Here is a 20,716-nt window from a genome sequence, read left to right on the forward strand (position 1 = left end):
CGATACCTCTTTCACCAATCTTTCGATGTGGTCGAAGAGTCTTCCTTTTATCATCATCTAGCCCCAAACTCGATTGGTTTTAAAATTAATCAGATCGAAATAATTGTTTTGGTTCAAAATTTTGATTAAAAATATTACCGATTGTATAATTATATAATATTTTTAATTGTATATAAATATCATTAGTATTATGAAAATCCATCTTACTTTTATAAATTTTAATTTTTTCAATTATTTAAATTGAAGTTGAATGGCCATCGAAGCTAAATAGCTCATTTTTAGGCGTAATAGCGGATGATGGTGAAGTTTTTTTAAAAAATCTATTTCATCTTAAGATTTTTTTATTTTATTTTTTCAGAGAAAATAATGTTAAATTGTTTAATATCTATATCCATAATGATATTTGTCTATTCACAATAGTTAGTTTAGAAAATTTAAATTATGTTTTAAAAATATTCAAAAAAATTATTTGAACAAAAGTTTTAAAGTGACTATACAAACCAAGCCGAATCGAACCTCGATTTTTGTTATTTTTAAGGATGATGAACATTTCAGTCCAGATTCGTAAGCAGATAAATTTATCCTGGTCTGAATAAACGTGGTACCACATCCATACACAACCTGAAGCTAGGCCGGGTTGTCATAATGAAGAAAGAGGATTCACTTGGAGTAATGGGATTTTCCCAAAACATCAGTTCAAATACAAAAATGTTATTTACAACCACCCAGGCAATTGCTCCCGTAGAGTTGAGGATGCAACACTCGGACCTCGTGACGACCTTTACTCCGAGATTATTTTTTTATTTAACAGGGGATCAGGAATGACCTGAGGTTCGAATTCAGGCTTTAAATATCGATCGAGCAAATCTGCATACAGTTCATATCGAGCAGTCATGCGAAATCCCCACTTGTCTTTGAGTTGCCTACAAAGGTTGAGATCCATGTCTGATATCAGTAACCCATCTCTGTTACGGGATAGAGATGGGGTGCATGAGGCATCGGGTGCTGAAACGTAGCTGGAGCCATAGAAATGGCCAAAATCTGAATGCTGCGGTTTTCCATCTCCTGAAGTGAACGGATTGGGAAAGACCTCGGTCCCAACACGATTGATTGAACAAACGAAGTAGCTATTCGCTATTGCCGCATTACGAGCCTGAAAATTCAAGTTCGTAGCTTGCGATGAAAACAAGCTAGATCACACGAGTGCTGCCTGGATCATTTTTCTCCAGCAGAACTTATTCGAAGAGGAGATTTACAAAACATGGAGGTTCAGAGAAACATTGGCAAATATATCATCAATATAACAATGTGTTTGGTTAGTGATGCCATAGAAGTAGAACCATACAAATTTAATTAAAAATAAAATCACGTCGAGAGATGTGAAAATGCAATATAAATATGTTTTTGATGATTCGTACTGGAGCATATATGTCCGTCGGATTTTATTTTCAGAGATGGAAAACATGATTTTAAAAACAACCAAACACAAAGTAAATTGTTTTTCATGCAAAACTCGTCAATAGAGATAAGAAGTTAATGATTCATTGAAACAATAAAGGAAAACAAGAGAAATAATGAAAGGGTACCTCAACAGGCCACATTGGTTCACTCAGTTCGCCAACAGTTGCCGAAGGGTTAAAAACTATCTCAGCACCATTCAAGCCGAAAGCTAGCCAATTCAGAGGATGATGTCTTCCATAACATATATTAACTGCAATCTTTCCAAAAGCAGTCTCAAATACAGGATGGCCGGTATTTCCTTCCATATAATACGTACTTTCATTGAAGTCCCCAACTCTAGGTATGTGATTCTGCAAATGCCATACAATTACGCTTGGAAATATGGTATGTGTCAGGTAAATTCTATTCAAAACTTGGTTGATGCTCATGTACCTTCCTATGCTTTCCAATTATGTTTCCGTGATTTCCAATTATTACAGCAGTATTCCATAGTGTCTCCCCATGTTTCACATCCCTCTCAAGAATGGGACTTATTATGACCATATTGTACTTCCGTGCAAATTCCACAAGAAATTGTGTTGAATCTCCATCAATCGGCTCTGCAAATTCACACCATTTCTTCTCACGAGTGCAAAATGCAAATGGCATCATCCAAGCCTCCTGAACATGCACAATATTTAGCTGACGATGTTTTGATAAAAGCCTAACAGCGACAAATTATTCAATAGAAGGGACAACTACCTGTAAGCATAATATATTGACTCCTGAGGTGCCAGCAGCTTCAATAATTGGCGTCAATTTCCGAAATATGGCTTTTTTCTGGTCCAAAAGGGGTGCCGTTGTCGGAAGAGCTACAGAGTTCTGAATAAGACCCACCTTCACATCGCAAGGTTGTCTCAGAGATTCTTTTTCGGCGCGAAATGAGAAAGCCTAGATGGGAAAAAAAACAGAAGCGAAATGTTAGGATAGGAGTTTATTTGAACTCTATTTCTTCTTCCTTATCTTATCTTTAGTCCCTATCTTATCTTTTCTTTAAATTGTTAGTTGTTGGGTTTATCGGGTTTATCCCTGGTTCTTTGCTAGTAGTTAGGTTTTATCCTTTCTCAAATGTATTATTTATGCTACGTTTGATATTCAATGGAATAGAATGTTTTTATTCCCTAAAACTTACATGGTATCAGAGCCAGGTTACGTTAACCTCTCATGGCCGCCAACAACGGAATAAATTTTGGCTCGTTTGGGCTAACCTCTGAATCAGAGGCAACATCGGGAATTTCTGCCTCATCCTTGCCTCACGACATGACATCCACCTCGATTCAAATTACTGTCCATCGCCTAAATGGGCAGAACTTCTTGGAGTGGTCACAGTCCGTCAAGCTTGCAATTGATGGACGTGGAAAACTGGGGTATTTGACTGGAGAAGCAGAGAAACCGGCTGAGACAGAGCCAACATACAAAACATGGAGATCAGAAAATTCTCTTGTGATGGCATGGCTTCTCAACTCCATGGACATCTCAATCGCCAGACCCCATATGTTCATGAAGACCGCGAAAGATGTATGGGACTCTGTAAAAGAGACATACTCAGACTCCGAGAATTCATCTCAGATATTTGAGTTGAAGGCAAGGCTTTGGAATCTGAAACAAGGTGACCGTGAGGTAACCATTTACTATAATGAAATGGCGGCTTTGTGGCAGGAGCTGGATCAACACTATGATGATGTCTGGGCCAGCAAGGATGACTATGCGAGACAAAAGAAGAGGGAGGAGAATGATCGGGTCTATATGTTTCTGGCTGGAATGAATCAAAATCTCGATGAAGTTAAAGGACGAATACTTGGAAGAAAACCACTTCCGTCGATCAGAGAAGTTTTCTCTGAAATTCGTCAAGAAGAGAGCAGGAAGAAGGTGATGCATAACCAGGCCGAGAACAATATTGGCCCGATAAGTGATAACTCAGCCTTGGTATCTCGGGACTCAGACTCAACTCCGAATACTGATAAGAAGAAGAAGCCCTGGTGTGACCACTGCCAGAAATCCTGGCATACTCGAGAAACTTGCTGGAAGCTTCACGGAAAACCACCTGGTTGGAAGAAACGATCTGAGAAGGAAAGGGCGCTACAAACCATGACTGAGGCCTCTCAAGGAACTCCAATCACCTCTGGACAGCTTCCATTCACTCAGGACCAAGTAGACAAACTTGTTAGGTTACTTCGAACCTCAAATCCAGCCCCTTCCTCCACAAACTGTTCTATCACTCAAAATGGTAAACGTCCTATTGTTTCTCTCATGTGTCCTAAACCCAAATGTACCTGGATCATAGATTCAGGTGCAACTGATCACATGACTGGTTCGTCTCCTTTTTTCTCCACTTACAAACCGTGTGCAGGTAATAGAAGAGTGAGGATTGCTGATGGATCCTTCAACCCGATTGCAGGGATAGGAGAAATCAAACTCACACCATCTATTACCCTTTCAAATGTCCTCCATGTTCCTAAATTGTCTTGTAATCTTATATCTGTTAGCAAACTAACTCAAGACCTTAAATGTCAAGCTAAATTCTCTAAGTCTCATTGTATTTTTCAGGAGGTGGACTCGGGGAAGATGATTGGCAATGCTAGGGAATATGGTGGACTCTACTTTCTTGATGAGGAAATCGACTCTTGTAAAGTTGCTCAAGCATTCTCTGGTTTGGAGACTACCTCTATTGATCTGAATAATGAAGTTTATTTATGGCATTACCGTTTAGGACACCCTAGTTTCTTTTATTTGCAAAAATTGTTTCCTAAGTTGTTTCTGAATAAAAATCCTTCATTGTTTAAATGTGAAATTTGTGCTCTCGCTAAGCATCATAGATCTATGTATCAACCAAAAATGTATCAACCTAGTAGACCCTTCTCACTAATCCATAGTGATGTTTGGGGTCCCTCTAGTGTTACAGGTCTTCTTGGAAAAAAATGGTTTGTCACGTTCATAGATGATCACACACGTGCTTGTTGGGTTTTTCTATTGAAAGAGAAATCTGAAGTAGAACAAATGTTTAAAATCTTTCACAACATGATTGTCAATCAATTTCAAACAAGTATCCAAATAATAAGAAATGACAATGGAGGGGAATATTTTAAAGAAACCTTAGGCAAATATTTTAAAGAGCACGGTATCATCCAACAGAGCTCTTGCACTAATACTCCACAACAGAATGGTGTGGCTGAGAGAAAAAATAGGCACATATTAGAAGTCACCAGAGCACTTATGTTCTCTAATCAGGTCCCGAAATATTTGTGGAGCGAAGCAGTTCTAACAGCAGTCTACTTAATTAATAGATTACCATCTAAAATCCTCAACTTTAAAACTCCTCTAGGTATTCTCAAAGACATTTTTCCAAACTCGAAATTGTTCTCTTCTTCTCTACCTTTACGTATGTTTGGATGTACTCTTTTTGTGAGAAACCTAGATCGAAACATGGGTAAATTAGATCCTAGGGCTAAAAAATGTGTTTTTATTGGCTATGGTTCCAATCAAAAAGGTTACAAATGTCTTGATCCAACTTCAAAAAAACTATATGTACCTTGTGATGTTTCGTTTTTTGAAGAAATTCCGTTTTTTGGGACTCATCTTCAGGGGGAGATAAGGACTAGTGAAGATGATGGTTTAGGTTTTTTATCGCCCCTTTCGGTCTCTAACAATCAGAGCATAAATGAAAATACTAAAGATCCTAATATTTCTGTTGAATTAACTTCCAAGAATAAAGAAACCATCCCTGGATTATATGAGGACTCGATTGTAGTACCAGCAAGTCCTGAAATTGGGGGAAACATTGACCACTTAAATGTGGACCATTCAAAAATTTTGCATAATAAAAATTCTTTCCCTACTAGCCCAAGTATTCCTCAATCTTCACCAATTGATAAAGGTAGTACTCAAAGAGGAGAATTCTATGAGCATGTCTACCAGCGAAGAGCTCCACATCAAGAAGGGAGAGACATCATATCTCAACTTGACCATGAGTCCAACTCAGAGCCATCTTCTGAAGGTAAGTCCCCTACCCCTCTGGATCTCCCAATTGCTATACGAAAAGAAAGAAGATCATGTGCCAAATACCCTATATCAAACTTTGTCTCCTATTCTAGACTGTCTCCACAATTCTCCAGTTTTTCAGGTAATATCTCCTCTGTCCATATACCACGAGATATTCAAGAAGCCTTAGAAAGTCCTGAATGGAAGAAAGCTGTACACGAGGAACTTGGTGCACTTGAGAAAAATCAGACTTGGGTTTTTGAGGAGCTGCCTGTGGGGAAGTCTACCGTTGGGTGTAAATGGGTTTTTACACCGAAATTTAATGCAATGGGGACACTTGAAAGATACAAGGCACGCCTTGTGGCCAAGGGCTTCACACAAACATACGGCATCGATTACTCGGAGACCTTTGCACCCGTTGCGATGATGAACACTATCCAGGTGCTGCTGTCCATTGCTGTAAATCTGGACTGGCCTCTTCAACAACTTGACGTGAAAAACGCTTTCCTAAATGGAGTGTTAGCGGAGGAAGTGTTCATGGATCCTCCTCCTGGATTTGAAGGTACATGTGGTAAGAAAGTATGTAGATTGAAGAAGGCTCTATACGGCCTAAAGCAATCCCCAAGAGCCTGGTTTGAAAGATTTACCAAATTTGTGTTGAAACAAGGCTATGTGCAGGGGCAATCCGATCACACCTTGTTCACAAAGTTCTCGGGATCGAAAGTCTCGGTTTTGATTGTTTATGTGGATGACATTATCCTCACAGGTGATGATATTGAAGAGATGAGTTCGTTGAAGGAGAAACTATCGAAGGAATTCGAGATCAAAGATCTAGGTGGTCTTCGGTATTTTCTAGCTATGGAGTTTGCTCGGTCAAGCAAGGGGCTGGCTGTTTCTCAACGCAAATACATCATGGATTTGCTAAAAGAGACAGGCATGAGTGATTGTAAACCAGCTGAGACTCCAATAGATGCAAATAAAAAACTCGGGGAGACCACCACTAAGAATGCCGCAGATATGCATCAGTATCAGAGACTTGTAGGTAAATTGATTTATCTATCTCACACTCGGCCAGACATAGCATTTGCTGTGAGCCTGGTAAGCCAGTTTATGCACGCTCCATCTAGAGACCATCATGAAGCTGTTAACAGAATCCTAAGGTACCTAAAAGGGTGCCCAGGGAAGGGCTTATGGTTCAAAAAGAGTGAGAGCAAGAAGTTGGAGGCTTATACAGATGCTGATTGGGCTGGATCCATCTCCGACAGGAAATCAACTTCGGGCTACTGTACTTTCTTGTGGGGGAACCTTGTCACATGGAGGAGTAAGAAACAGAATGTTGTAGCGCGTAGCAGTGCCGAGGCCGAGTTTAGAGCTATGGCTAATGGGATATGTGAAGCTATTTGGGTCCATCGAGTGTTACAGGACCTGAGGATTGAGGCTACTCTTCCAATTAGACTGTATTGTGACAATAAGGCAGCGATTAGCATAGCTCATAATCCAGTCCAGCATGATCGGACTAAACACATTGAAGTGGACCGACACTTCATAAAACAGAAGCTAGATAATGGGCTGGTCTGTACTCCGTATGTCTTATCAACCGAGCAAACCGCGGATATCTTCACCAAGGGGTTGTTTAAGCCAATGTTTGAGAGTTGTATAAGCAAGTTGGGCATGATAGACATTTATGCACCAACTTGAGGGGGAGTGTTAGGATAGGAGTTTATTTGAACTCTATTTCTTCTTCCTTATCTTATCTTTAGTCCCTATCTTATCTTTTCTTTAAATTGTTAGTTGTTGGGTTTATCGGGTTTATCCCTGGTTCTTTGCTAGTAGTTAGGTTTTATCCTTTCTCAAATGTATTATTTATGCTACGTTTGATATTCAATGGAATAGAATGTTTTTATTCCCTAAAACTTACACGAAATTCAATCTCCGACATAGAAAATAAAAAAAGATTAGCAAGTAAATAATTTCCTCGATACGTTTAAAAGGAACTGGAAATCTTAAAAAGGCCAACAATCTAAAGAAGCAACATGTGTTTTGCATTCTTGTTAGCTCTTCTAGATTTTCTTGATAAATTTTATAACCAGTACCTTTTATCAGTTGGTGCGATTCACAATAATTCCCTTAAAAAGATGCTATTTTCTCACTACATCATTGCTTTCATAAATACTCACACACATGAAAATCCACATTAGTTCATAAAAATCAGCAGGTCTTATGACCAACAGCAAAACCAGTTCTTGGAGATAGATAGATGTAAATCAAATTTCACTAACATAGATGTAAATCAAATTTCACTAACAATTTCAAAATAGCATACAACTCCGAAAAGGAAGACTTGGTAACTATTAACATCATTTACCTGAAGATCAAAATCATGTTTCGAAGAAAGAGACTTTGCTGGTTCGGCGATAGTCATAGTAGAAAGGGCTCTTCCACAGTTGAGCCCAAGTAATATGCGGCTGACTTCCTGATACCCACCGAAGATGACAACAGTGAGGTTTACCGTCAATAATCAGCATAAATATCAATCCCACAAACAAAAAGAATTGAAATAAAATTTTAAAAGATGAGGTGAGCCCATTTATTGATGTTTATTAAAAAGTACAAAAAAAAAAAAAATTACTTACATAGCTCAAATTGAAATCCCTATAATTTCTAGGCCTTTAATTATATATGGTCAGTCTCAGTTCTAACATCATGTGCATGATCGGGTACAACAAACTGAACCACCATTAAAGATTACAAATTTATGGATTAACGATCAAAGAAACTATAAAAAAGCGCTTTAAACGAAAAGTGGGTGAGAGCTTAACCTGGAAAAGTTGGGGACTGAGGGAAGATTGGAGTAGCCGGTGAAGGGAATCGAACCCACAAATGGAACCATCTTTCGGGATCTCAGAGTTTCTATCTCCTGCAACAATTTCTTCTTCCTTCCTCTCCATTTTTTTTCGTTCAAACCGAACCGATGTGAAGGAGAAATTTTGACGTGAAAATCAGGGACGAAAAGGATTCTGATGACAAATACAATTAAACAGAATGGATTTGTTACACACCCCCGAAATAAGGATCGGGTTAAACGAATTGTTCGTTTTTTAGATGTATCGATGGGTATTTTTTACCTTAAGAAACAAAGAACACTCACCGTGTATATAATATATACATGGCAAAAATTTGTGTGAGACGGTCTCACGAGTCGTATTCGTGAGACGGATCTCTTATTTGAGTCATCTATGAAAAAGTATTACTTTTTATTCTAAGAGTATTGCTTTTTATTTTGAATTTGAATAGGGTTGACCCGTCTCACGGATTAAGATCCGTGAAACGGTCTCACATGAGACTCACTCATATATATATGAGTAGGTCTCTCGTAAGACAGTCTCACGAATCTTTATCTGTAAGACACGTCAATCTTACCAATATTCACAATAAAAAATAATAATTTTAGCATAAAAAGTAATATTTTTTTTTATGGATAACTCAAATAAAATATTTATCTCACAAAATACGACCTGTGAGACCATCTCACATAAATTTTTGCATATATATATATATATATATATATATATATATATATGTTTCATTTTAAATATAAATTATTTCATAAAATTAATTTTTTTAAACCTACTTGAGAATTAATTATTTATTTTGAAAAAAAAAATTCGCCTTCATAAAATTTATTTTCTTTACGAACAACCACTTGAAAATTATTTATTTATTTTGAAAAAGATATTCTTGCCTAAACAAGTCGAAGAACCCTCAAACTGCAGCATTAAGTTCTATATGATCTCTGCAAGGCTCAACATATGGGGCATCGCTGATGATTGGAAAACATGATGAGGAAAATACTAGAAATGAATTGCTTTACATATTCCATTTCAGCCCTTGATTTTTAAGGAACTGAAACAAAAAAAAAATTATCGTTTTGCTCTCTCTTTGCTTCATTTGGGTTTCAAAAACTAGAGAAGTCTCCCTCGTTGATCACACAAAAGAGAGAGTCCTCAATGTTCTAATCTTCCATGCTGCCATAATCGAGTCACCAAAATGTAAACCCGACATTCTTGCGACTAAGCATGAAAAAGAAATACATGACAAGATTTGTATAGCAAACATGCTGCTACCAAAATTCTCCACATGAGCAATATCCATCTCTATAATGGTGAAACCGATTGTTATCCCGGACAATAATCTCCCGATTCGTCACACTGGAGGCAACCTTCATAAACTCGTGACAATCCCCACAGATCCTAAGGTTCTTCATGATTCTTATAGGTACATTTGGAGGTAAGCACATTAGCCCAAAAATAAAGGCTAGCTTCTCGCTATGGTGTTTCAGTAGTTCCCTTTTGCAGTCATCTTCGACATCATGCAGTTCAAGTTCGACACGACCTTTGAAACCCCGTTTCTCCACATCTTCAAGAAAACTATCCAGCCTTGAGTGAATCTCCGAAATTCTTGGATGAGTACTCTCCCCTGCCATGAATGAGTGAACTTTGTCCTTAATTTCAATCCAACTCTTACCTCTCTCCTTCTTAGCGTCACTACTTTTCAGAAGCTTCCTTGCAGATGCAACGTCCTGCCATTTCCCATTTGCAGCATATATGTTGGAGAGAATTACATGATTCCCTGCGTTATTTGGTTCTATCTGAAACAATTTCTTTGCAGCAATCTCCGCAATCTCAACAGCCCGGTAAACCCGACAAGACGCTAAAAGAGAGCCCCACATGGAGGCTGTTGCCTCGAGCGGCATTTTTTCGATCAAATCCTTAGCTTCTTGGAGATGTCCCGTCCTACCTAGGATATCAACCATACATGAGAAGTGAAACACATTGGGTGTCAAGTTATGATCTTTTTTCAGCATGTCAAAATATTTGCGCCCCTTGTCATCCAGACCCATATGCGCACAGGCAGATAACATAGAGACATATGTTACATCATTCGGGCACAAAAGCGTCTGCTGCATTTTCTCGAATAATATCATTGCCTCTAAAGATCTAGCATGTCGAGCAAACCCCGAAATCATTGTGTTCCATAGCACAACACTTTTCTCTTCTGTGTTAACAAACACAAGGTGAGATTCTTTAATGCTTCCACATTTAGCATATACATCTATAAGAGCAGATGAAATGTATACATTTGTCCAAAAACCGGATTTACATGCTACCGTATGTACTTGCCTCCCTTCTATTAATGCAGCCAAGGCAGCACAAGCACTAAGAACCGATGAAATGATGAACATATTAAATTCTACACCGGACCTTTGTACCCTTTGAAACAAACTAAAAGCCTCTTCATGAAGCTCGTTGTGTACAAACCCAGCCATCATTGAACTCCAAGTCACATCACTTTTTTCAGGCATCAATTCAAATAACTGAAAAGCATCACCAATTAAATGACACTTGGCATAAACATCGAGCAAAGCAGTACTCACAAATGTGTTCGATAACATGGACACCTTGACTGAAAGGGCATGCAATTCCTTGCTTTCAAACACTAAAAGGTTTGCCGCACAGGCGCAGAGAACACTTGACAAAGCAAACTCGCTGAACTCAGAAATTTCTCTCAACATCCTCAAAAAGAGTTTCAGAGCCTCTTCTCCGTTACCATTTTGTGTATACGACCCAATAATAGTGTTCCAAGAAACCACACTTCTATTACGCATTTCATCGAACGCTTTCCGTGAGTAACCCACATCGCCGCACTTAGAGTACATGTTAACAAGCATGTTCGAGGTCCAAGTGTCTGCTTGCAAGCCGAAGTGCACAACCTGAGCATGACAAGCTTTGCCTTGAAGAATTATTCTCTGCTTCGCACATTTTTTTATAAAGTTTTGCAGGATATCAACAAAGTTGGATTTCGTACAAATTCCAACATGGTACTCTTCTTGGACTGAAGGCTCAAGTTTAGAAGAGGCAATAGATGAAATGTATACGTGAAATTTTAGATTAAATCTTGAGCAAGGCTTGTTGATCAAACATAAGGCGTTCATAAGAAAGAAAGCAAAATTAATTAGATTACACAAGCGGTGTACATCAAGATTAATACAGTCATGTGTGTGAGATGACACTCACTTAATATAGTCATATATATAGTTTCATATATTGTTCGTATACTACGAGCACATATGTGAATACTGCTGAGATGACACTCACTTATTTATATGTGATAGAATAGTATATCCGATACCTGATGCTCCAAATATTTTAAATATCGTCTCACCTCTAATAAACAATGTTAATTTTATGGATAAATATGTATGATTTTAATCAAGATAGATTTCTTGGAATAATTACCTTTCACATTATATTATTTTGCTAAAGTAATGGTAAGAAGTTATAAATATTGTCATAATGTTACATATATATTTTTAAAGTTTCTAATTATTTTTGTTAAATTTTTTTATATTTTTTTACAAATTTAAATGTGTCACATGTTTAAAGTTCAATCACCCTATTTGATGCCACGTATGCCTTTCCCTTATTGCTGATGGCTTCATCAGAAATCGAAGTCGTCACCGTCGGCAACGAACAAAAAACATCCGAAGGAAACACTGACCAGGAAGTCGACATCATCGACGTTTTCTCAGCTTCAGCATACGGAGACTTCTTCAAGCTCCGGAAATTCGTCGAGAACGACGGACTTTCGGTCTCTCAACCCGACGGAAACGGCTACTTTCCCCTGCAGTGGGCTGCTCTCAACAATTTTGCGGATATTGCTCAGTACATCATTGAAGTAATATGTTTATCTTTTCAGCTACTTTTGTTCGATTACTCTTGATTTGTTTATATCTGGTCGTGGTCGTTTATAAAAAATCTCTTTAAAGTCCCGAACATACGAGACTTTATCATAGATGTTATTATTAGTTCCATGATATATAGCTCAAGCTTTCAGATTATAGTCGATTCATCGAAAACTAGTAACGGATTGACGGCCATCAGGCCTGTTGGAAGGCAACATTATTATTAGCAAAGTTAATATTGGGATGGTACTAAGCCCTGATATTCGTTAGTTCATTTATTTTAGCATGGTGGAAATGTGAATGCCAAGGATAACACCAAGCTGACAGCATTGCATTGGGCCGCTGTTCGAGCTTCTATTGCTGCGGCTGATGTGTTGATGCAAAATCGGGCAAGTGTCGAGGCTGATGATATTAATGGTTACCGGGTAATTTCTCTACAGTATCTTGTTGAAGTTTTCGTCTCATATTTTTGTGACAAAAGGATTGATATTATATGCCATTTTTTTACTTTATTCCTGTATTAATGTTACTGAAAAGAAAAACATGGACATGATGCTGAAGATTGTGTGGAGGATTGGATTATTTTGTTTCCTGTTTGTATATTACCTAGTTTGTATTAATGATTCATGGTTGTGAGCTGTTTCATTATGTTAAGTGAATTAGAAGAGATGAAAAAATAATACAGACTCATGTATCTTGCAGATTGTATCACCTAGCAAAGAAAGTTGTAAGTAACAAGTTAATGATTAGGAAATATTATTGGTTTGGGTGTTATTATGCAACCATGCGTTTATATGGTGTATTATTTATGGCATGGTTGTCACCTCACAGCAATCAGGGTTTTAATCCCTCATTCACTTGTTGTCATGTGTGCTTTGGAGCGTTTTACCTTATTGCTATCTATCTCGACTGGAATAATAAAATATTGTGGTTTGGCGTTAAAAAATTCCATGATAATATGATATAGATTATTGACGTTAATGTCATTGTTGATGCTGAACAGAATTTGGTAAAATACTTAAAGAATTTGATTGCAGGCAGTTCACGTTGCTGCTCAATATGGGCAGACAACATTCTTGAATCACATTATTGCCAAGTATCATGCTGATTTTAATGTACCTGATAATGATGGAAGAAGCCCTCTTCACTGGTATGGTAAATGGTGTGGCAGTAAATACACTTGACCACTCTCGTTATTGAGTTTATGCTGATTCCTTTCATTTATTTCGTTTGTAGAATTTGACAATGTACCTTAGAAGGCACATCTCATACTTGAAATTTTATATTAATTCACTATTGATGATCTTTTGCGTAAATGCTGTTGATTATATGTTGTGAAGCATTGATTGTACTTCTCTTGACCGCAGTTTGACTTCTCTTCTCTTCTCTTCTTCTGACTAGGGCTGCATGCAGGGGATATGCTGATACTATTAGATTGCTTCTATTTAGAGATGCTTTCCAGGGAAAACAAGATAAAGAAGGTACAAAGTAAAATGATATTTTAGAGTTATATAAAAGAGAAAATGAGAAACAAAAAAAACGCGAATTTGCAAATGCGTAAAACTCATGATATGTGTGGTCCTAGTTCGCCTAGGTACTGGGCTCAATTAGATGCAGCCCATGATCCCCCCATGCCCCTTAGCCATTAGGTGTAGCCCTTTCAAAAAGAACATGCCTTTTGTGTGGCGCAAATTTGATGAAAATAAGAAAATAAGGGAGTATATGGTGCACAAATTTGCTAGATGTATGAACAGTGTAAATATTTCACTTTATTCCGTGAAATATGATAGCTTTGAGCCACTAATTGAAGCTATTTTGGGATGAAGCTCCCGATTTATTTTGAAGATAACTTACTTGAAACAGGAGTTGGTGGTACATGCTGAAATTTTTTGAAAGACCACGAAGATCTTGAAATTTTGTTTGCACTCTAATGACTAATTGGTTGATAGGTAGAAAAAGAAGATATTGATCAAGTTCTTGGTAAATGGTCCAAAAGGTAGTGTGTTTGTTGAATCTGTTGTTGGGTCAAGTTATTCTTCCTAGGAGACAATGAAGGTTTTTTTTATTCATGCCAATTATTTACTAATGAATATTTAATTTATATTACTGCTTAATATTTTGTAAATACATATTTTGTGCTATGTGATATTGTAATAAATTTAGTTCATATATGCATATCATAAAAAATCATGTCTGGTTCGCCTTATTAATAAGGCGCCAGTCTCCGCTTTCACTTTGTGCACAAGGCTCCACTCCATGTGCCTTTGATAAATATGAGCGTGAGATAGATGTTATGGGCGATTGTTATATGTTAAAACTGTTTGCCAGCTTGGCAGCTTAATCTTACCTCTTAGGACATTTCTTGTGCTTAAAGCCTGTTCGTATAAGTGGATATGAACATTAATGTAATTGAGGATAAATGATTTTAAAAGTGAGTTTTGAATAACGGGTTTATTTTGGCATTATAATCTACTTTTTTTGTTTAATCACCATGCATTTATGAAACCTAGTAGCACGATACTTGCACAATTGCACGTGGATGGATCTACACAGGTTTTGAAGGAGGTATGGGGAGTGCTTAGTGACCATAATATTTCATTCTTCGCAGCGGGATCTGATTTTCAATTTTGATAATGTCAATAATGTTTTATGTTTACTAGGTTGTACACCTCTGCACTGGGCAGCTTTGAGAGGAAATGTTGAGGCATGTTCTGTGCTTGTACATGCTGGAACTAAGGAGGAATTAATGGTAAAAGACAAAGCAGGAAACACCCCCCCTGGAGCTTGCCTCTGACAAAGGTCATCTGCAAATCACAATTTTCCTTGTATGTAACTTCAATGGTAATTATTATCGATTTTTTTTTTGTAAAGCATGGACATGCCCCCAAAAGATAATACCTATGGTTTAGGCTTTCCAAGATTTGGTGCAAACCATTTAATTGTGTGTTATTGATGATAGATTGACTAATGCTACAAACAATTTTCTTGCTTATTTTCTCCCAAGGGAAATTCATATTTGTGGTGCATGGTAATCTTGTGCTGACGAGAGGTAACAGCTGTACCTTGGTTCCACTTTGTGCACCCGCACCTGGACAGTTATCGGGTTCTATCATAGTTATAGGCACATATGAGTGCTGCTTGGTGAACTTCTGCTTAAAATTAGAAGGAAATACATTGGTAATTTGATGGATTTTAACTACTAACACTGTGGATACATGGAAATATCCACATTACCAGTGGGAGTAAAATTATATCTCGCTTTTCAGTATCCTTCTCTGGATAATTTCTCATAAGTTACCATTTTTTCGAGCGTAACATAAAACTTTCTGATGCAGTCAAATGCACGGAGTGCACTGAGCAAGCGTGGGAAAGACAGACTTTGTTCAGGAAAAAGAGGGGAAGTTGGTTACGCACCTGTTCTCTTTTCTGCTATAGTTGCTAACGTGATTCTCTTTATTACCTCAGTCCTTTTTGGTGAGTATCTGTAACATATTTTTCTTTTTATCGTGTGGTTTAATTCCTTTGCTGACTTTTAAGTTCTCTCGTGCTAGCTCCTAATCTCACAAAGGTTACTGCTTTTGTTGCACTTTGGGGCTGGGGCGGGATTTCTCTAGCAGTTGGTTCTTTATTTATGTTTGTGCGCTGCAGTAGGTAGAGCTTTTCCATAATTTTGAAGGATATATGTCTTAATTAATTGAGCTTCTTGTCATTTATTTTTATACATTTAGTGAGGTGTGTGAAAGAAATGATTTTAACTTTATAAATTAGTGATGTTTTATTTGTAATTATTTGACGGTTAGAAAAACATTCGTAAATCATAAATTCAGTACATGCATTGTATGATTTATAATTTAATGTTGCCTCTTCCTAATAATTGCTGGATCAATTTGAAGATCTTAATATTATCAATCTTGTCCCAATTCATTCTTTTGGCGTCTTGTGTCTGGCTCAATGATGTGGATGATTGGGTGTTTCCCAGTTGTGATTTTTCAACTACTGTACTAACAAGTGAATGCCACAATTTTGTTCTATTATCAATCAGTGTGCAGCTCATTAAATTGATTTTCTGAATGATGTGGGTGATTGGGTGTTTCCTAATTGTAATTTTTCATCTGCTGTACTAATAACAAGTAAATGCCACAATTTCATTCTATTTTAGTGATGTTTTAATTTTTTTTTATGTATTTCATCAAGCAGTGTGTAGCTCATTGAATGGATTTTCTGAATGTCTTTTTCGAAGAAAGATGGCACTACATGTATGGACAGATGTATCCTTAAGACTTTGAGGGGAAATGAAATTTTAATTTGACAATTGATACCAAATATTACCAACACCCAATGGAATGTTAAACGTAGGCAATGAACATTGTTTTTCACATTATTCATCTTGTGCTTTCACTCATGGTTTTCTGAGAAGGAGGCTCATCTTTGTCCTTTTGCATTAGCTTGTTGATAATTTTCTCTAATTTGTCTGCAGTAAAGATCCAGGTTATGTAAAAACAGGAAAGGCAACCCCGTGTATTTCATCAGAAGTATGTATCTCTTTTGTTAAAGTTGGTTTTTGGTCTATTGTTTGCATTGGATTTTCCTAGACTAGTTACTTTTCTACCTGTTTGGAACTAATGAATTGTGTATCTCATGCAGGATCCTTTGTTGAACATTAATCTGAATGACAGCTCTATATGGGCAGGGAACTGGTCTCAGCTTTGTCCTACTTGCAAGGTTCATCCGTGATGTTGCTTTGTCTGCTAATACCCAATACCGATAGTTAAGAAGCAGTTGACATCTCTCTGATGCATTTGGGGTTGATGAATTCGTTAATCCATTGTTTTTTCCTTTGATTTTAGATAATAAGGCCTGTTCGCTCAAAGCATTGTCCTACATGTAAGCGCTGTGTGGAGCAGTTTGACCATCACTGTCCCTGGATCTCAAATTGTGTGGGGAAGGTACAAATTGTTTCATGCATGGAAGATGATTTTTTTTCCCTAAAAAATGCACTGATATGTGGATATAAATATTTTTTTTTGCCTGAACCACATTTTGTTTAACACTGATATGAAGAGTGACACTGAAGCCCTGTCTTTGATGTCAAATTCTTTATAACATCTGAAAGTTCTTGACTTATGCCTTCTCACCAACAGCTCAAGTAAACAACATTGTGCCATAATAATGTGGTCATAAGGGGACTTCATTGGACAGAAAGCCATGTTCCTGAAGCCCAAGTCTAGTATTAACCTATGGTTGGAAGGTATAGTGGAGTCCATTAACCACAGCTCAAGTAAACAACATTGTGCCATAATAATGTCTTTCACTGTTCATTGTTAGTGTGATACATCAAAAGGCTCTATCCTACGTGAAAGTATCCCTTTCTCATCCTATTTAATATTTGGTTAACTGACAATCAATCTCACTGTCTGACCTATTGCCAACATTGAGTGTAGTAATTCTCATACTGTGACAAATGGATTATAGCTGTGGACCAAAGCTAATAATACTCATAATAATGTTAAACATGTGCAACTCTCGTAGTTTTCTATAATGGTGGGGAGTTTGACAAGTTTCTCATTTTCATTGCAATTTCATTTTTGTCTTTGCAGAGGAATAAGCGGGACTTTTTCGTGTTTCTCTGCATGGGGTTTATGACAGCATTGACTGGTGGAATAGTTGCTCTACAAAGTATGTTGGATGATTAACTTCGACTAATTTTAAGTTTTAAGTTTTAAAATCTACAGTTGATAACAAAGTCCCTAGAGTTTCAATGAAGTCTTGTTTCAGTCTCTCAGAGTTGCATTTTTTTAAAAATGTTGTCAAAGATTTTTGCCACAGTTTAGTTATTTTAGATTAACTTAAAGGCATGGATAAAGTTTCTGAGTGGGCAAGTGTGTTATACGAGGGCCTTTGTTTATTTACCCAATACTTGTAGCATGCACCTACTTTCTTAGCACGACTCAAAAAGACTGGCACGAACTTGGCTCACGGGCATTTTGTGCTCACACTATTGATTATTTGGAACAAATCAAGACTAGGTCTAAAAGTAGGGATTGATGTTATACAATAATGACTACATTAGAGTGAAAGCGATTTACCGTGGTCAAACTCCGACCATGTTCTGAAATGTATATCTGATTTCGAACTACAGGAATTTGGACATCAGTACCACTCTTGCAAACTGGGGAAACGTGGATTAGGCCCGTGCTTTTAAATAATCCAGGCATTATTGCTTTCTTGGTCATGGATGCGAGTATCTTAATTGCTTCTGCAACTTTACTATCTTTTCAGTCTATACAGGTGAAATTTGTCTTCTGGTTGATTATTTCGTTTGATGTTCTAAAATTTGTGGTGGATTTTGTTCGTAACACTGTGGCTCTCTCCTTAGAATTGCACTTGGTGGTTGTTAAGTTGTTGATGCCAGCTTCTAACTGTCTACTCTCCTACTGTCCTTGCATATAGATGGCCATTAATTATTTTTTGCCCCAAACAGCAGGATTTATATGGTCTGGGAGGTCGTAACATTGAATATTGCTTTTATACTATTATTTCTAGATATATTTCTATAGTCGGAAAAATTACCTTTGCAAGTGCTCCATATTGTTATAAATTTGTTAATACATGCAAATTTTAAAATACCTTAATGGTACAAATTGTGCCGTAGGTCCTGCTTCCCTCGTTTGCAACATATAGCATGTTGCTGGCTAAAATTGGTTTGATGTTTGTGTATTAGACATAACATTTGAATCTTAGTAATCACCCGATGAAAGCCAAAGATATCACATTGTTGCAAAAGAGAAGTGGAACATCAAAACTTTTGAAGTTTGTCATTTCACAATAGCAAGATATTCTATTTGTGTCTCCATTGTTCATTGGGTCTTAAAAGGTGACTCCAACTAAGGTTTGGGTGAAAATAAAGATGATAGATAGCATTGATGTTTGCTTTTACAGATTGCTCGGAATATCACCACCAATGAATTAGCCAATGATATACGCTATGGTTATCTGTGTGGCCCGGATGGGCGGTTTCGCAACCCATATAATCATGGTTGGTGGAAGAATTGCTCAGATTTTCTCATACATGGCTACACAAACGATGATGAGGTTGCTTGGCCTTCCCTACAGCAGGTTACTAGGTAGTAATAGTATATATTTCTTAATGACGTAGAAACCTTTGGTTTTTGGATATTAGAAGGTACAAAAAAATACTTTTATGTATATGACTACACAAAAGCTCAGACAGAATTTATTGTGTATTCAGTACTCCTACATTCACACAAATACTAGAATGCCGATACTCGTTAGATATCTCGCTCTTACACTTCATTGGTTCCCCCCTGTCTGAGGAATTTGCTCCCGTTCCCTTTCTTGTTTTTCCGGGTAAATATTTCTTGTTTTTTCCCCAATTTATTGGTTATTCCTGGAGGCTTCGAGTGGACACCCTATTACATGATATATCCCTTCGTTCGGGGGAGTATTAGACGAGAGATTAATTACTAAAATCGTGTCGGATACTGATAATTGATGGATACTTGATTTATTTTAAATCTCAGAAAGATTAATATTTTGTTATTAAATTTTAAATTATTGTACTGGAATTTAGAAATATGATTTTAATTGAACTAAAATATCTAATAAAACGATAATCAATTGAAACTTTAGAGAATGGAGATCAAAACATTTCCAGGTACAGGAGTATTTTCACATCTTAATATTTTAAATACAAATTAAATGTTTGATAAAGTTCATAGTTAAAGAAACTTTCAAAATTCAAATAAATAGATATGCAAATAAGGAGGAAATGCTCGTGTTTTGATCTAATACATTTAAAAAAAAACCACCATGATTCACGCATTTGGTTAAAAAAAATAAATTCATCATATATAGACATGGGTAATCTGTCCGCTGGAGAAGAAGGGTCATTCAAATTACAATTCATATAACTACACATATTGAAGTTTAACTGAAAATATTCAAGATTTTCAATATACTTGGCGTCAACTAGGATAATTATGTAAAATAAACAAAAGTCAAATTAGGATGGTTCGCCTAGAGATGTAAATAATCCAAATCAAATCAAACAGTATCAGGTTTGAGCTTGACTCGTTTAAGATTGATAGAGGCTCGAGCTCGATCCGAGCTTTTATCATCAGATTCGAGCTCGATTTGTTTTGAAATTACTAAACTCGCGAAAAGTTCAAACTCAACTGTTTAAAAGCTTGTTTATCATAAACGAGCTGAACTAGAGCTCGAGCACGCGAACCTATTAACGAACATATTTGCAAGCTCACGAGCCGAATTTTTTTAGACTTGAGCTTGATTTGATTAAATTGTTGAGCTCAAGTTTGGTTTGATATGATTAACAAACGAATTCAAACGAGTTTTGTATCGAACTGAGCTCCAAATAGCTCGCGAACGATTTAATTCGTTTACATTACTTTCGCCCTTAAAACTGATTACAAGGTTTTAAGCCAACAAAAGACACGACTATGGAGATAACAATTGTCC

The 20,716-nt window shown here is 36.9% G+C and overlaps 3 protein-coding genes across 3 annotated transcripts; 1 reads left to right on the plus strand and 2 right to left on the minus strand.

The window, feature by feature from the left end:
- Positions 1 to 560: 560 nt before the first annotated feature.
- Positions 561 to 8,570, minus strand: LOC140818102 (beta-ureidopropionase). Its single transcript, XM_073177952.1, has 6 exons — positions 8,298 to 8,570; positions 7,844 to 7,951; positions 2,203 to 2,391; positions 1,894 to 2,121; positions 1,587 to 1,811; positions 561 to 1,153 (listed from the first exon to the last, which is right to left on the minus strand). The coding sequence occupies exons 1-6, from the start codon at positions 8,424 to 8,426 to the stop codon at positions 782 to 784; spliced, it is 1,251 nt and encodes a 416-aa protein (XP_073034053.1). The 5' UTR covers positions 8,427 to 8,570; the 3' UTR covers positions 561 to 781.
- A 732-nt stretch (positions 8,571 to 9,302) lies between these two features.
- On the minus strand, positions 9,303 to 11,498 carry LOC140818661 (pentatricopeptide repeat-containing protein At5g04780, mitochondrial). The gene has a single exon (XM_073178702.1). The coding sequence runs from the start codon at positions 11,468 to 11,470 to the stop codon at positions 9,599 to 9,601; it is 1,872 nt and encodes a 623-aa protein (XP_073034803.1). The 5' UTR covers positions 11,471 to 11,498; the 3' UTR covers positions 9,303 to 9,598.
- Positions 11,499 to 11,923: 425 nt separating this feature from the next.
- Positions 11,924 to 19,502, plus strand: LOC140818431 (probable protein S-acyltransferase 23). The gene is given in 14 exon segments (XM_073178384.1): positions 11,924 to 12,213; positions 12,505 to 12,645; positions 13,258 to 13,370; positions 13,622 to 13,701; positions 14,881 to 14,993; positions 14,995 to 15,045; positions 15,556 to 15,694; positions 15,772 to 15,871; positions 16,698 to 16,752; positions 16,865 to 16,942; positions 17,068 to 17,166; positions 17,818 to 17,896; positions 18,360 to 18,508; positions 19,160 to 19,502. Coding segments are annotated over 14 exon segments (1,632 nt in total). The 5' UTR covers positions 11,924 to 11,967; the 3' UTR covers positions 19,349 to 19,502.
- The last annotated feature ends 1,214 nt before the right edge of the window (positions 19,503 to 20,716 follow it).

This window comes from Primulina eburnea, chromosome 17, assembly GCF_022965805.1.
Source record: "Primulina eburnea isolate SZY01 chromosome 17, ASM2296580v1, whole genome shotgun sequence".
Lineage (NCBI taxonomy): Eukaryota > Viridiplantae > Streptophyta > Magnoliopsida > Lamiales > Gesneriaceae > Primulina > Primulina eburnea.